A 15,780-nucleotide genomic window follows, 5' to 3' on the forward strand; every position below is an offset into this window, starting at 1 on the left:
TCTTTGTCCTCTTTCATTTGGCCTCAGAGTGTTATTTGAAACTTTGAGTACGGTATTATCGCTAATACTAATGTCCATAAGGATGCCTGAATATATGGGAAAGCTATAAGACTTGTGAAATTCTGATGAGAGAGAATGTTTTTATGGATATAGTAATTTCTTTTGACCCTATTGCTCCTAATATATGTCATATGGAATTTTTCTAACATTTTTAATAGACTACTCAGCTTAACCAATAGTTAGTATCTAATTAATGAAAACAAACAAAAAAATAGCTTAAAATAGTAAACATTTCCTTTATACATTTAAATTATATTTATACTTTGAAATTGATATATTTTCTTCATTTCAGCTCTTTTTGTTTATATAAATGAAATTTTTGTTGTTTTTTAACCATCTGCTGTTAGGAAAGGGTATCTTTTTTTTTAGATAATGTTTTAGATTATTTATTTGAAATGGCATGGATACTAGCCTGGGAGACAGATGGTTTTATGTTTATAGAGAGTGTTAACGGAAAGAGAGGGAAAGTTTTGGTGTGAGGGAATGGTCGGCCCTTTTATGAGAAAAGAACAATGAGAAGGTAACTTCTATTCCACTCTCCCCAGTTCGATCTTAAGCTTTGTGAATGTAATGGTCATTTCTTCTTCATCTCTGTGAAACCACAGTGCCTTGTAGACACAGCCTTGTGTATGATAAATATTTCTTAAATCATTTTGGACTTGCTAGCAATTTTACGCTAGGTTAAAATAAATAGTTTATGCTGATTTAACCATACATGGTTAATAGGATAGTTGGGTTTGAAATATAAACTTCACATAAAAAATTTAATGAGTCAAGTGATATGGTGGATATAATAAAAAGATAAAATGAATGGTAATCATTTCGTTTTCAGTTTTCCCAACATTTTGAAAGGTTCCGCATTATAAAAGGAATTTGACATTTAGTATAGGTAAACCTCTTTAAAGAAATATTTTTAAATGTTTATGTAGCTGATCACTTTGTGAAATTGTGCTTATTTTGAAATGAACTTAAAAATTGCATGTTGAAATGCCATTCTGAATGTCAAAGGATAATATAAAAAAATAGGTTTCTAGATATTTAAATGTCATATATTTGTCTGCCTTGCATATAATCAGAAGCAGCTTTTAACCATCTGGAAATGTTACATAATACACTGTGGTCAGTGACTTTTTTTCTGTTCTTTCTTTTTATTTATTTTTTTGATTCTAAAGTTTCCTTTCTCTTTTACCTTTCCACTGTCATATGCCATGTATCCTGAACATAGCTCAATGCCTGACCAGAATAATCTTTCTTGCCAGTTTATAATCAAAGGGAGTACTGAGAAAAACAGCTGAGCTGTATTAGGCAACCGCAGTCTGGACTGCATTTCTTAACTGCTGAATAACACATCACAGGTGCAGGATTAGTGCTGCCTATGGTGCTGGTCTTTTTAGTGGAAACCCCTAGCAATTCTGTGCCTCCTCCTCATGTCTCATCCCAGGGAACCTGGCAACGATCTATCAAGCGTACAGAAATCAAAAGTGAGCAGTGGGAGAAGCTTTCTATCTTACAGAGGCTGTTTTACCTCTGTCTAGAAAATGTAAGCAGATCAGTTAAGCCAATTCTGGCACACACACACACAAATGATAGAACTTAGTCTTTCTGGGCATAGAGGGTGAAATAGAACAATTCAAGAGGAATCAAACATTTTAGGCTCAACCATCACATGGCAAGAAAGTGTAGTTTAGCCTCGCTGTCCCAGCAGTGTATAAAGTTACTTTTAGACTGCTAAAATTTTTACATACATGGTTTTATCTTTTGAGTTTAGATGTGTTGAGGTAGGTAGGTATGTGTGCTTGCCTCTGCACACTTCCCAGCACTGTCATGGTTAAATTAAAATCAAGTGCTGTGGCTGTGTAAAGTCCTTGTGGTATAATTTAATCATTTGTAGTTTTGATTTTTTGAATTCTTCTGCTATCTATGACATATAACTCTAAATTCACAGATTAGAAAAGTCAAGGTTGCTTTCTTGCAAATGTTGTGAAAACTACAAAATACTTAAAAATATAAATTAATGATTTAAATATTAGAACAAATGAATGTTTTGAAAATAGACTTACTAACTCATTCACTTTTGATCAAGAAGGTTATAAATTGTTTTAGCAAGGTAAAGTCTACACTCAGAAACGAAGGCAAATGTATTTTAAAAATTCAGTAAATAATCAAAAAATTTAGTAAGTCATTTTTGGTTATCTGTCTTAGAAAACTTTTTTATGAAATATAACACATAAATGTAAACAAAGCCATGTAGATAACACTGCAGGTTTTGAACAGTTGTTTATTTAGTTTGTTTTTTTTCTTAAAACTCTATAATGGCTTTCAAATATTAGATTTTGTTTTAATTCATTTTGTTGCTGGTTCTCATTATTCCAAATTGTTTAATCAGAGATAGACCTTTAAGTTCATTGGTGATGATAGTAGTTGATAATAGTATATTCTAAGTTGTTTTAAAAATATGTGTATATTCTATGTATTTTATGCCTCAAACATTTGAAATAGCAATATACAAAGAGAGCCAAAAATATATATACACAGTTTAAGAAAGGAAAAATCTGTATTAAAATTGTAATGCTCAATATATACTGATAACAAAAGATGAATACAAGTCATGTGTATACATTTTTTTGGCACCCCCAGTATTTGTATTTTTAGGTCAATACACACTTTACTAAGATATCCTTTAACGATTATCCAATTAGAGGATACAGAAAGGTTTAGAAACAGAGAGATCCTAAATGCTTTTCAGGTTTTTTCTTTAGGGAAAAAGAATAACATGGATGTGATGATTTGGTTTCTGATCTGTCTGGCTTCATTGTCACTTCTCTTCTTTACATATATGAGTGTTCAAAGTAGATTTACACATCAAGCTGTCATGGGAGTGCTTTGCAAAACCCTCGAGTAAGTTTTGGTGCGGGGGCAAGTTGAACATCGACTTTGATTAGCTTCAGAACTCTGTGAAGCAAAGCCTTGATAGAAACGTCACTGAGTAAAACCACAGCTCCTGGCTTGGCCGTCTGCCAAGTCCTCGTTGATTCTCTGACATGATTGTCAGAGACCATAGTTCAGTTTCTTTTCCAACAATGTGGATTTAAGCAGACACATTAAGTATTTTAACATACTGAGAAATTTTTAATTGTTAATCATTCTATCAGCAGTGATTATGCTATTTTATGAATATAGATTCAGTTTGATGTTAAATTATCTTTAACATCGTGGCTACTTGCTTGTCAAATTTCTTATCTCTTATATTGATGCTGTGTTTAGAGTATTTTCAAAGATTTTAAATTTATTGGAACATTTTGGTTGCGTTTCTCCAAATTCAAAAGCATTTTAAAACCTGAGGGAAAGGCTCACTGCTGTTTGGTATACCTTTAAAGAGTATAAATGTGATGTCCAAAGAACTATATTTGCTATCATAATCAATTATTATGCTTACTCAGGCTCATAATTCTGTATTAGCTACAAAATAAATAAATATAAATGTATAGGTTGTCTGTTCATATTTATGTGATATATAATCTTTTCGTGGTTTGCTCAAGTCATGTTCTACTATCTCATACAATAAAACACTTGAATGATTACTGCTTCCACTTTTTATCCAGGTGTTTTGGGGTCTCTTGGCAGGGCTTTTATGATGTAAAATGTTGAAAACATGATTATCCTGCCGAACCTGAGTGATGTGGTAATGTGGATGTGTGAGTATGGTGAAAAGAGAAACAATTGTCAGTAAATGGAAACATGTAGGAATAGGCTATGATAAAAGCCCTCCTTTCTGTAGAGAGCCAGCACATCTCCAACATTTTAAAACTAAATGTGTTTTTCTTAAGCTACTCAATAGTGTCAACAATGAGCCACTGAAATGAAAAACAGTCTGTCTCCCTGGTTTGGGTGCTTATGTTTTCCATAAAAAATTGTGGTTGATTACTGCCACCCATAGTAATCTTTCCTCCCATGCACTCCCACCTAGGACTTGCTTATATTTGACAATTATATGTGGCATTGTGACATCTATTTTATTGTTTTCATGTACAATTTTTGGTTTTCCATATGTAGTTGATTTGTCTCACCATGTTCCACATGTAGATGATTTGTCTCACCAGCAAGATTGTTATTTTATTGAGGGTACGTCAAGTGCTCTAGGCCATTGTGTTACGTAGATGGAATGGATTTAATGATTATTGGCTAAATAAATGAATGTACTATGAGGAAAAAGAAAACTAAGTATATTAGTTGGCCTTGAACAAACTTTCAGTGTTTTTTGAAACCAAAAGGCTCTATATTTTCATAGACTTTTTGTTCACAGTGATGAATCTATTAGATTGGTGCAAAATTAGTTGTGATTTAAAAGGTTGAAAAAAAATTGCAAAAGTTGCAATTACTTTTGCACCAACCTAATAGAAAGAAAAGGGAAAGTAAAAGTAAAATGAAGCAATAGAAAAGGGAATTGAAGATGAAGAGAGAAAGAGTACAGGGAAAGGAGAAAAGGAAAAGAAGTAGAAATGTATAGGAGATGAAGAAGAAGGGACTAAAGGAACAACAAAAAAATTGCGGTAGGAAAAGAAAAACCTAAAGAATGAAAAAAAAAAGAATAGTAAACTTCAGCAGACCAGAAAACAACAATTTACTGTCATTCACTCTTACTGTGTGCAAGGAACTGTGTGGTTAGTGCTTTCCTTGGAATATTTCATCAGTTCTCAAAGCAAACCAATGAGTGCTGCCACTCTCCACATCCTCTGTAAGGAAGTTTAAGTGACTTGCTAAGGCCACAGAGAAGGGAAGTAGCTGAGCTAGGGTTTGAACTGTTTTTTTCTGTTTTACCCTATGTTTTGGTCATGTCTGGGTCCACTGCTCGGTGACCATACCTGATCTTGGTTCCTCACCCTCCATGCCCAGAAACTTACCACCAGCACCCTTCCTTGCCCTCTGTCCTCTGACTCCTGAAATTCTCGAAGGAGAAAGATTTCTGTGCAGGTAACATCAGAGTTAATAATGTAAAGTCTCCTCCTCCCTTTTAATACATGTGATTTTTGCTTTGGTATTTTTGAATCAATATTATATTTATATTTTCTTGCAGTTCAAAAGAATTTAGGCACGTATCCCAACTTTTTGTTAATCATTTGGTTTTATGTTGTTCATATATAAGTGTGTGTGTGTGTGTGTGTGTGCGTGTGTGTGTATAAGTTTTGTTGGAAACAACATAGAAAATTTATTTCAAAATGTCTTAGTGAAATGAAAGAGGGTTAGGTAATGAAAACTGAGTAAACTCAATAGACAGTAAATTAAATCATTATACTGAGTTGAATGATTCAGGTTTAAGTGATGAAAATAAAAATTATTTAAGCCCACTATTTAAAGTCACTGAAAGTTATTTTTTAAATTAATATTGTTTTTAAGCTCTGATTCAAGTTTTATTCCTGTGTATTATAGACTTGTTTTTAACCAATGCATTTAAACCAGTTTTGGTTGAGAAAGGAAATGGGCATTGATTCACATTGTTTATTAATCATGACAATATGGATAAGTATAGAATGGATCACTCCCAATGCATTGCTGGCCAGTTCAGTACTTCCAAATTTGCTTCCACTAATCTTTCTACCCAAAATACTTAAGTGCAAACTAGTGTGATAAAAATTTCAATTTCTCTTCTTGCTGCTTGCCTGCCCTCTGGTGTAGAGGGGTAGAATAGTGAAAATACTCAAAATTTTGTTAACTTTTGAGATATTCAGAAAGCTAAAAAAAGCAGAAAAGGAAAATAGATAACTAGTAGATCCTGTGGTACAAAATAATTGTCTTCTTTCAATGAATTTTGAACATTCGTTCATTTCTAAGCACATTGTGTATTGCTATTTAATTTTCCTTAAATTACCTCTGTTCATATTGTTCTCTGTGTGGTTTAATGTGGCAGTGGATTCTGATATTCTCTTCACTATGACATATAAAACAATGTTTTATACCAAAAAGTTTAAATGTTTTATTTATGGTATTTTGAAGTGATTAGGATGTTACTGAGAAAAAGTAATTAAAATTAAATATAGCTGAAACATAGGATGAATATGGAAGTTAAAATTCATTTGTTGCAGAGTTGTAGTCATATTGTAATTTTTTTTTTTTTACATTTTACTTTTGTTCTTCCCTGTTTTCTGATTGTTCTGTAAAAATCATATGGGAGAGTCCATATTAATATAAAAATATAGAAATGTTTTAAAAATAAACTCATTTATTAAGTATATACATCAAAAATGAGTTATTTCCAGTTCTTTCATATAAAATTTAGCACATATAAAATTTCTTCCGTATAAAATTTATGGTGTTTATACCAGGCTTCCAGCTAGTAATTGTCCACTAGTTCCAAATAAGCAGTTTAAAGAAACTCTGCCTTATTTCCTAACTTATACAAGAACACATGCCTTAGAAAACTTATATATAACTATATATAAATATATACAAAATAGCTGAAAACATGTATAAAATTGTGATATAAATCCAAGAAAAAATATTCAGGATTTTCAAGAAAATTAACTTTTTATTTAACCTTTGTAGTTGAATGGAAGTTACATTATTGCATGCTGATCATTAGGTTATTTCATGAAATTTGATTAATTTGCCTGGAAATCTATAAATCTATCTCATATATATGAAAATCATAAGGAATATAATTTAGTCATAATTCATTAAGGGCCCATACACATACATACACATGTCTGGAAATAATTTTGTGGTTCATTTGTTCCCTAAATACATGGTTGTCCTCTGAAAAAATGAGAACCAGTTTTAAATTAGCTTCCACATGCTATATGCTTTTTTTCCTTGGTAATTTGGATAGTAAACTATCTGGCTTAACTAATGTAACCAGCTAAGCTAACCAGGCAGCATTTGAAGTGTCGGGATTCATACTATTAAGCTCAAGATTGGTCATGAGATAGAGAGACAGAGAAAGGCAGAGAGATAGAGAGAGAAGGGCGAGTAGGAGAGAGGAAGGAAACTGAAATATGGAATGAGCCCCTAAAGAGTGATTTATCCAGTATAGTATTTATTCCTAAGAAATTTCTAGACAGTGATTTTTCTCGGTTGATTTCCCCTACATTTTTTCTGTCAGGTTTATTTATAATTCTATCATTAAATATTTTTTAAAAAACAAAATTGCCTAAAATCCTATTGGGAAAAATAATCAATTTTGTTGAAATTCAACTTAATTAAGTAGAAACCAGTCACTATTTAGCTTTCCTTGGTATAAACATTTTTTTTAAGATTTAACTTACTGATTTAGAAAATACAATATACTAAATTATACTTAATGTTTCTTTAATGGTTAGTCATCTTCCAATTGTTTTCCATGATTAGTTTCTTTCATATAAAATTTAACACAAAATCAAATAACATGAGGATCTAATTAATAAAAATAAAGATGTTACATTATTTGAATGGCTGACTAAATCAGACTTTATTATCTCTTAAAGTATGCCTTTCTCCTATTTCAAATGGAAGGATACTAAAAATATAATAAAATGTGAAAAATGCATTTTAATAATTATTTTAATCAGACAGCTGATATTGAGGCTATATCTTCCTTATTGCTGCGCTGCATGGTCACATTTGTCATAAATATTTATCTTTGTCTTTCCTTCTTGTTCTTATTTCAGCATCATTATTATCTGGCTAAATTCATGTTTTTATAAAATGATTATTCTTTGTATACTTGTATGCATGTAAATTGGCTTTCTTCATGCCTTCGCTGATGTATTCTGTCTTGTTTTTGATCCAGAATCCCTCACGTGCAGTATGACTTTATATTAAAGTGATCATCTTATAAATCCCTTTTCATTATTATAATAATAGATAAAGACAGTCCAGTCCCCTTTTTTCAAATGTGGACTAGCCCTTAATAAGATCTTATAATCTTTATTTTTAACAATGTTCTCAATTTTTAAGGTGAGTCTGATCAGATCGTTTCATTCTGCTGCTGCTGCTTCTCTTCCCCTTTGTCTGTTAATCTCCAAATTATCACTCAATTACTCTAATTTTATCTGGTGATTGGAAATATTGTGAACTATGCGATAATGATTTTCATTTCACAGGGAATTAAACATACATAGATTAATTGACTCTTAAGTACAATTGCACAATTTTACATAAGTTATTCCCTTGATTTGATTATTTTGACAAAAGCAAGTAAAGAACTCTCCACAGTGTCTCAGATTTGCATTTAATCATCCACTTACTTGATAACACAAATTAAAAGCAATCATTTTCTCATCTGATTACTTTTACTTGTTCAGGTCACATTGTCTGAAGGCAACTTTACGTGCTCATTGACGATGTCATCTAACTCAGCTTATAGAAATCCTTTCTCTATTATGAGCTAGCAATGCTTTTCTTATCTTTTTGTTCTTCTATATGTGTCTGGTAAAATAATATATATTTTGACTACATGTTAAAATGTTAAATAATTTTAGAAAGATTATGCAGCAATATTTCACATTCACAATCTTTATAGAAAGAATGGCTCTTACTTGACTTGTCTAGTGTTTGAGAGCCAGGATTTGTCTGTAAAGGTTGCTTGGAGCTACCAGATTCAGGTATCTTTCCTTAATAATAACTGAAGTAATTAATTCTACAAAATACCAGGAAATGGATTGTTGATAACTTGCAATACAGAATGAGGTGTGTAGATTTACCACACTCTAAAGTACACATGCATGAAACACATACAATGTGGTAAACCAAATATGGATTTAGTGTTAATACCAAGCCCTGTTTATTGGTCCTGTGATGAATCCCACAATGAAGATTGGGTAGGAAAGTTCCTTTTCCTTGGTTGATTTATTCCCCCCTAGTTCTTTATTCATTAACATTCTTCATTCCACATCAGGATATGAGAGTAATTACTTCCCTATTTTAAACTGAGAAGCAATTTGCAGATGTTTTTAAATACCTCCAGCTATGATCTGTCTGTTGTTACTCCATAGATTCCTGCTGATGTAGAAGGAATTATGGCCCTTATGAATGCAAAGTGAACATTTCATGATGCAAAATTTAATATTCCCTGACAGAGATAATTATATTTTTCTACAAGAAGTATTGTTTTTATATATTTCATCAATATCCTTATAGATGTGAATTCTTCTAGATGTTTAACACACACACACACACACACACACACAATGCACACACAAGCTACAGTGGTATCATCATGAGACATTATTTTATAACTTGCTATTTTTTGTTTTAACATAGTTTAAAGAGGCTTATTTAAAATAAAATAAAAATGTGTTCTCCCAACTTATCTCTCTCCAATAGCAACTATACTAATGCCTCTTGCATTCTTTCTTTTGGTATTTTCCTCCATATCTCTAAATAAATAATTGTACTGCAACCTCTTGATGATTCAGTGTTATGCATTACTTTTGACCTTCCACTATTGAAGATGAGGATTTAGCTTTCTTTTACGGCCTTCACCCTACTACATACACATATATTAATATTTCTATCCTCCATCCTTTATATATTAGGCATTTAAATGTTACTTGTTTACTTGGTTTTCTATGTTCCCATCACTAATTCGTTTCTGAGCTTTCAGTTAGTTTAAATGTAAAGTATATATGAGTTATTCTATTCATTTCAACTTGTCGGAGCTCTCTCTCCTAAAGTCTTTTGACTTGCCTTCAACCAGGCCTGGTTGTTCCTTAGGTCCAATGCATAGTTCTCACCTTATTAATCCACCTGTACCATTATCTTGAGAGTATGTGTCACCTTTCTCTTGGGTTGGGTCTCCTATTAGCAGGAATGTATTTTATTTTTTTATTCATACTTTCCTTTGGGTGGAGCATTTCCCCCAATAACTTTCTGAGAAAGGTACATGGGAGGTAATTTTTTGATAACTTGAAAATCTTAAAATGCGTTTTTCCTATCCTCATATTTGATTTATAATTTGCCCAGAGATTGCTTTCTCTCTCACTCTTGATCTCTCTATATATAAAAACTTAGGGTCTCCTTTATCCCCTTATAACATTTTGCATAACATACCTTGGTATGGGTCTATTCTTATACTCTATGGGTTCTTTTAAACTAGAAAATCATAATTTTTGGTTAGGGGAAGCTTGCATGATTTATTGATGATTTTTCTCCATTCTGTTTCATCAAGTCTCTCTTTCTAGAACTGTTGTTTTTCAGATATTAAATTTCCTGGATTGACGCTTTAATTTATTTAACTTTTTCATGTCTGTTTCTCCCTACATTATGAGAGATTACCTAATCTTTATCTTTCAGCTTACCTGCTGAGATTTTCATTTACGCAATCATATTTTTAGAGTTCCTTATTGGTCATTACCTTCTTTATAGCAACACATTCTTGTTTCATTGATGCAATACATTTTTATAAAGCTGAGAGTATTAGTAATAGTTTCTAAGGTTTATTTACTTTCATATAGTTTCTTTCAAGGGGCTTTTGTCTGTGTATGTGTTTTGTTCTTGGTCGTTGATGTCTGAGGCTTTCTTCATATATCTATTGACCCTGAATTAGTGGCTTGTGTATAAGAGAATGAAGCACTATGGAAGCTGATTGGAAGCTCTGTGCACATGGGTAGAACTTTTCACCAGTGGGCCTCATGGTAGGATAATATTGCAGGGCTGTTTCACTGACAAATTCTCAATATCCCTACCTTTAAATATTTTAGTTTTCATGACCTTGTCAGATTCCTGAGTAAAGAAAGCATAAACCAGTCTGCATTGAGTTCTGGAAGCCCTGCAGGGGACAGGGGTGAATGGAAGGAGTCAACATCCAGTGTAAATATTCACTGAGTGTTTGTAGGAAGGTGGTACCCCTACCCACCTCTATGCTTCGTTTCCTGTAGTCCTTCAAAATGATGGTAAAAATGGTAAACAAGGAAAACATCTCTGTAATGTATGTATCAGATTTATCCTTCCAGTCTTATGCAGGGTGGGGAAGGGAGGTTTACCAGCCTGTAGGGACTGTGAAAGGGTAGCTGAAGTTCTCATGTCTTCTAAAATAGATTTAAGCCTCCTTCTGTTTTCAATACTCCCTTCACTCTTACTTTTGAAAGTAACTTGTGGTACCACTCTGGAGCCTTTTGGGTTTGAGTGGCAAAATGATTTGCTTCTTGGCTTCTCTCCACCTTTGGCTTAGGATCAGCATTCTTGGCTTTGTTTCTTCACTTTCTTAATGTCCTTCTGTTTCCAGGTTTTTATTGCTAGGGTCTTCTCTTGATCGCTTTTATATTGTAGGTTCATTTTTTAGCCCCCTTTCCTGTTATTGAGTGGGATTTCATAATTAAGATACCATGTAAATGTACCCTTTTCAACAAAAATTATATTTCAGTATTCTTGCCTGTCAATAAATATATTTCTACATCAGTATTTTAATGGCTACATAGGAATCTCACTTTAGAGATCTAACTTATCTCCTATTGTTTTAAACATGGGTTGTTATAAGCAATATTGCAAAGAACATTCTTACAGCTGAATTTTATATTTTGTAATTGAAATAAATTTAAAATGTGAAAAAATCATGGCTCCTTTAAAAGATTTCCTAAAAATGGCATCGTATTTCCAATAGTATGAGGATGTTTCCTTTCTCGTGTAGACCATTCTGTGCAAACATTTCAATTAATAACTTTTCCCATCAAATGGTAAATTCTATATATGTTTAATTTATCCTACTCACAGGCTGTGCCTGGAACACAGTAGGCACCCAATACATATTTGCTAAGTAGACATATGCATAATAAATCAATTTTTATTATTTAAAACTTTAAAGAGAAAGGGTGTGGTATGGAAGGAAGCAGGATGTAAGTTTTAAATACCTTGTTTTCATCACTTTGTGTTACATTGAGGTAATTCAGGTCATAAGGTTAGTAATATTGAGAACCAGAATTCAACTGATGAGCTTCACATAGAGAAAAAAATCACAAAAAATCATCACAGATCTTTTTCCTAAAGTATCACTGATTGATGTAACCAGTGCCTGGAGACATCTATTTGCATATAAAGTAACACATGCACACGGTACACATCTATCGTGTCTATTGCACTGTGACCAAGAATTTTTTAGCCCCACAATTTTTTCGATAATAATTTTGTTGAAATTTTATTTAATTATAGGCAATCTCGATGTTGTGAGAAAGGCTTTAAATCAAACATTGTGCTCAGGGTGACAACTTGTGCGGTGACAGTTATGAGAGCTTTTACCCCAATGCCAGAAATACAATAGGTATCAATGCATGCCCCCTTCTCAGGCATCATTATTTTCTAAAAGTAGTAGTAAAGAAGGAAAATATGAAAACTATCTTAGTGCTGTGTCACCCTATGTTAATGAAACATTGTCTTACTATGTAAAGTGTAAAAAAAAATATGTTGTAATAATAGTAGCTAACATTTATCAAGTATTACTGTGTAACATACACATTCTAAGCTCTGGACGTGAGATAGGTGCTCCGTTTTATGGGTAAGAAAATGTGAACCTATTTTGTTTAAATCTTTAATTATCATTACTTAATATTTTATTTGATGTCACATTGTTTTTCAGAAAAAAGACTTTGGGCAAATAAACTCTTCCTCTTTCTTCTTTTCAGCAAACTTCCTTGGTAACATGCTTTTGCGAAGTTCAGGAAAATTAAATGTGGGCACTAAGAAAGAGGATGGTGAGAGTACAGCCCCCACCCCTCGTCCAAAGATCTTGCGTTGTAAATGCCACCATCACTGTCCAGAAGACTCGGTCAACAATATTTGCAGGTTGGTCATATAATTATTTAAAACTAGTTTTAACAGAAACTCATACTTTTTTAACTATACAACTGTAGGCTAGTGTTTCCGAGAGCATGTTTGGGGGAATAGTGCCTAACGCCACTAACACTCAGAGCTGTACCTGTATGATATGTGTTTTGCCCTGAAGTGGTTTTCTGAGATTCTTCTTCCGTCTTGCAAACGTCACATACATACATAAACACAGAGCACAGGTCCCAGGCTCCTGGAGCAAAAACCAATTATTTTCTTTGAAAAGACCTGGTCTCCACAATAGATTCAATAGAGAGTATCAGAATTTTTTTTTAACCATTTATCATGCTGATAGTGTTATTATTTTGGAAAGAGCCCCTTAGCTGCTAGGAATATTCATGAACTGACTGTGGGAAGCAGTCTAATGACAGAGCTGGTGTGAGTCCACCTGATGGTAGGAAAGATATCCTCAGAGTACTAGAGAGTAAGCTTCTTAGTGGATAATCATGTTTGTGTGCTTTCTAGTATTTGAAACTGGACTACTGGCCTCTTTCTTCCTTATACATTTTCATGCAGCATCATCCATTTTGTTGGTCTAAAGCTGCATTTACTCCCAGGGCGAGGACAATAGTGGCATAGCCTGAGGCCAAAGTGTGCCCAGGGAGAAATGGCTGAGTTAACCAAACAAATACAGATCTCAGAAGTTAAAATATCAGAGAAGCAGAATCTGCTTCAAGAAGGCTAATGGACCCAAATGAGGAGATGGGTTGCCAGGTTTGAAGTCCAGGCATAATATCCTGGCAGCCATTTGGGGCCTCATTATCCAGGAAGGAGGATGAAGCTGAGTTGAATGGTTTTTTTCTTCCTGAAACCTTTTTATTTTATTTTATTATGTTTCCTATGAAGTGTGATCTGATACAAGCCTACCAGTCTATAATGCAATATGTAACCCAAGAAATATATATTCACTAAATGACATGGGGAGGAAAGTTGTGTGTATTCATAAATACATATCTCACTTACTCAGCAAAACAGCTCAGCATGGTAGGGAATGCTTATTTCTTACTATCAGACGTAAGGGATTCAGGCCCCAGAGAGAGCTGGGAATTTGGCTCTTGTAGGATAGAACAAGGTTGAGATCACAGAGTCTTGAAAGCAAAATGATTCCAAAGCTCAGATAGCGGTTCCTGAGAAACACTGCCTCTTTGTAGTAAACAGAAAAAAAAAAGAAAAAAAAAAGTATGAGGCATTTTACAAAGTTCCTGAAGAAAGCTAACAGGAAGAGAAGCATATTAGGGGCATATTTTTTCTGAGTCTATACTAAGTAAGAATAAATCTGTGTGTGTCATTTCAACCATAGTTCTGGTGATCCTATGTTCAGACTTTACAAAATTATCCCAATTTCAAATATTTTGTCCTGTTTTCCTTACAGGCCATTGAAGTGTCCTCAATTGATTTTGAAGAAAGTGTTTTGGCAGGGTTAACTGCAATGCAAATTTTCTGTAGTAGAAAGGAGAAGCTTGGCAAGTTCAAATAAGACTGGTTTTCCTAGGGTGCAGAGGGTAGGAGGAGATGTGGAAGGAGCTGCATCTGAAGACAGACGAAAGCTGACCTCTGTCTATATTACAACGTTGCTCTTATTTCTAAGAGCACTAGGAAGCCATTGAAGGGGATGTTTAAGCAGGAGTAGCAGTAGAGATGAATGTGATTTGATTTGCTGTTTTGAAAAATTGTTGCAGAGTATTGAATATATTACAGGGGGAGTCAAAAGTGAATTGAAAAACAACAACAGGTAGGTAAGAGAAATTGAAAAGTAGATTCCTATGAGAGAAAATGGGCTTGGACTAGGCTGTTGCTAGTGCAGGAGAGAGCTGGATGTATGGGAGAAATAGTTAAAAGGGAAGTTTTATGTTGATGAATTGGATATGAGAGGGTGCCAAGAGGGGTTTCACAAGTTTCTGAATATACATTTAGATGTATAGTGTAGCTTTTTAATAAAGGAGGACAGAGGAAAATAACCAAGTTCCAATTTGGATGTGCTAAGCTTAAGGCTTTGGACACATGCAGGTAGAGATACCGAAGAGTAGGCAATCGAATATAGATTGGGGGCTCAGATAAGAGGTTGGGGAGAGACTATAGAGTGAGTAAATCATTAGTCAGTTTTTGCTGTGAAACAGACAAACTCAAAATCACTGTGGCTTACAACTAAAGACATTTATTATTTTCATTTCTGGATCTACAAATGGGCTGCTGCTGAATTGGGCTTTGATGATTTGGGCTTGGCTTCAGGCTGCCTCCTGAATTTAGCTCTGCTCCATGTGTGTCTTCATTCTTCTTGACCAGCAGCTCTAGCCAGGGCATATTCTCTTGTACATAAGTATGAGGGAACAACTTCTTAGAGCTTCCATTTGTGTCATGTCCTTTAATATTCCATTTACCAAATCAAGTGTCATAGTCAAGTTCGAAGTCAAGGAGAAACTGTGGCTAGGGTGGGGTATGAAGGATTGAGAATGAAAATAGAGCAATCCAGTCCATCAGAGGAGGACTGAGCCTTGAGATAGTTAATGCTTGGGTAGTAGAGGCTCCCCCCAGGGACTCAGAATTAGCAATAAAGCAGTGGGTATGGTGTCATTGAAGCCAAATTTCCAGAGGGAAGAAGTGAGGTCATTGTTCTGGATGTTGTTCAAGGTCAAATAGGGTAAGAACTGAAATACGGCACTCAGATGTATTGACCTTAATAACTGTAGTTGAGAAATACTTAATGTGATAGTAGAGATAGAAGCCAGATAGGAATGGGTTGTGAATTATAAGGTTTCTAACCTTTGATTTATGCTGGCAAAGAAAAAGCAAACAAAAATGCAACAAAGACAACATCAACATTGGAACCCATCAAAAACAATGGGTGTGCCATCACAGTCAACATGAATGAGTTAAGTTGTAGAAGTCAACAGAAAACTAATATTTATTGAACTTCTTATAAATACTGCCATG

General features: G+C 33.8%; 1 protein-coding gene across 8 annotated transcripts in view; it reads left to right on the plus strand.

Moving 5' to 3' along the window:
- Window positions 1-15,780, plus strand: part of BMPR1B (bone morphogenetic protein receptor type 1B) — a 371,022-nt gene that overhangs the window by 307,030 nt on the left and 48,212 nt on the right. For all 8 annotated transcript variants that reach the window (XM_019741148.3, XM_074323317.2, XM_074323315.2 and 5 more), the window contains one exon: window positions 12,648-12,807. In XM_019741148.3, coding sequence (XP_019596707.1) covers window positions 12,648-12,807 — 160 coding nt within the window. The remainder of the gene's footprint in view (window positions 1-12,647; window positions 12,808-15,780) is intronic.

The sequence above is a fragment of the Rhinolophus sinicus genome, chromosome 1 (genome assembly GCF_057876585.1).
Source record: "Rhinolophus sinicus isolate RSI-liver-muscle chromosome 1, RSI-T2T, whole genome shotgun sequence".
NCBI classification, from domain to species: Eukaryota; Metazoa; Chordata; class Mammalia; order Chiroptera; family Rhinolophidae; genus Rhinolophus; species Rhinolophus sinicus.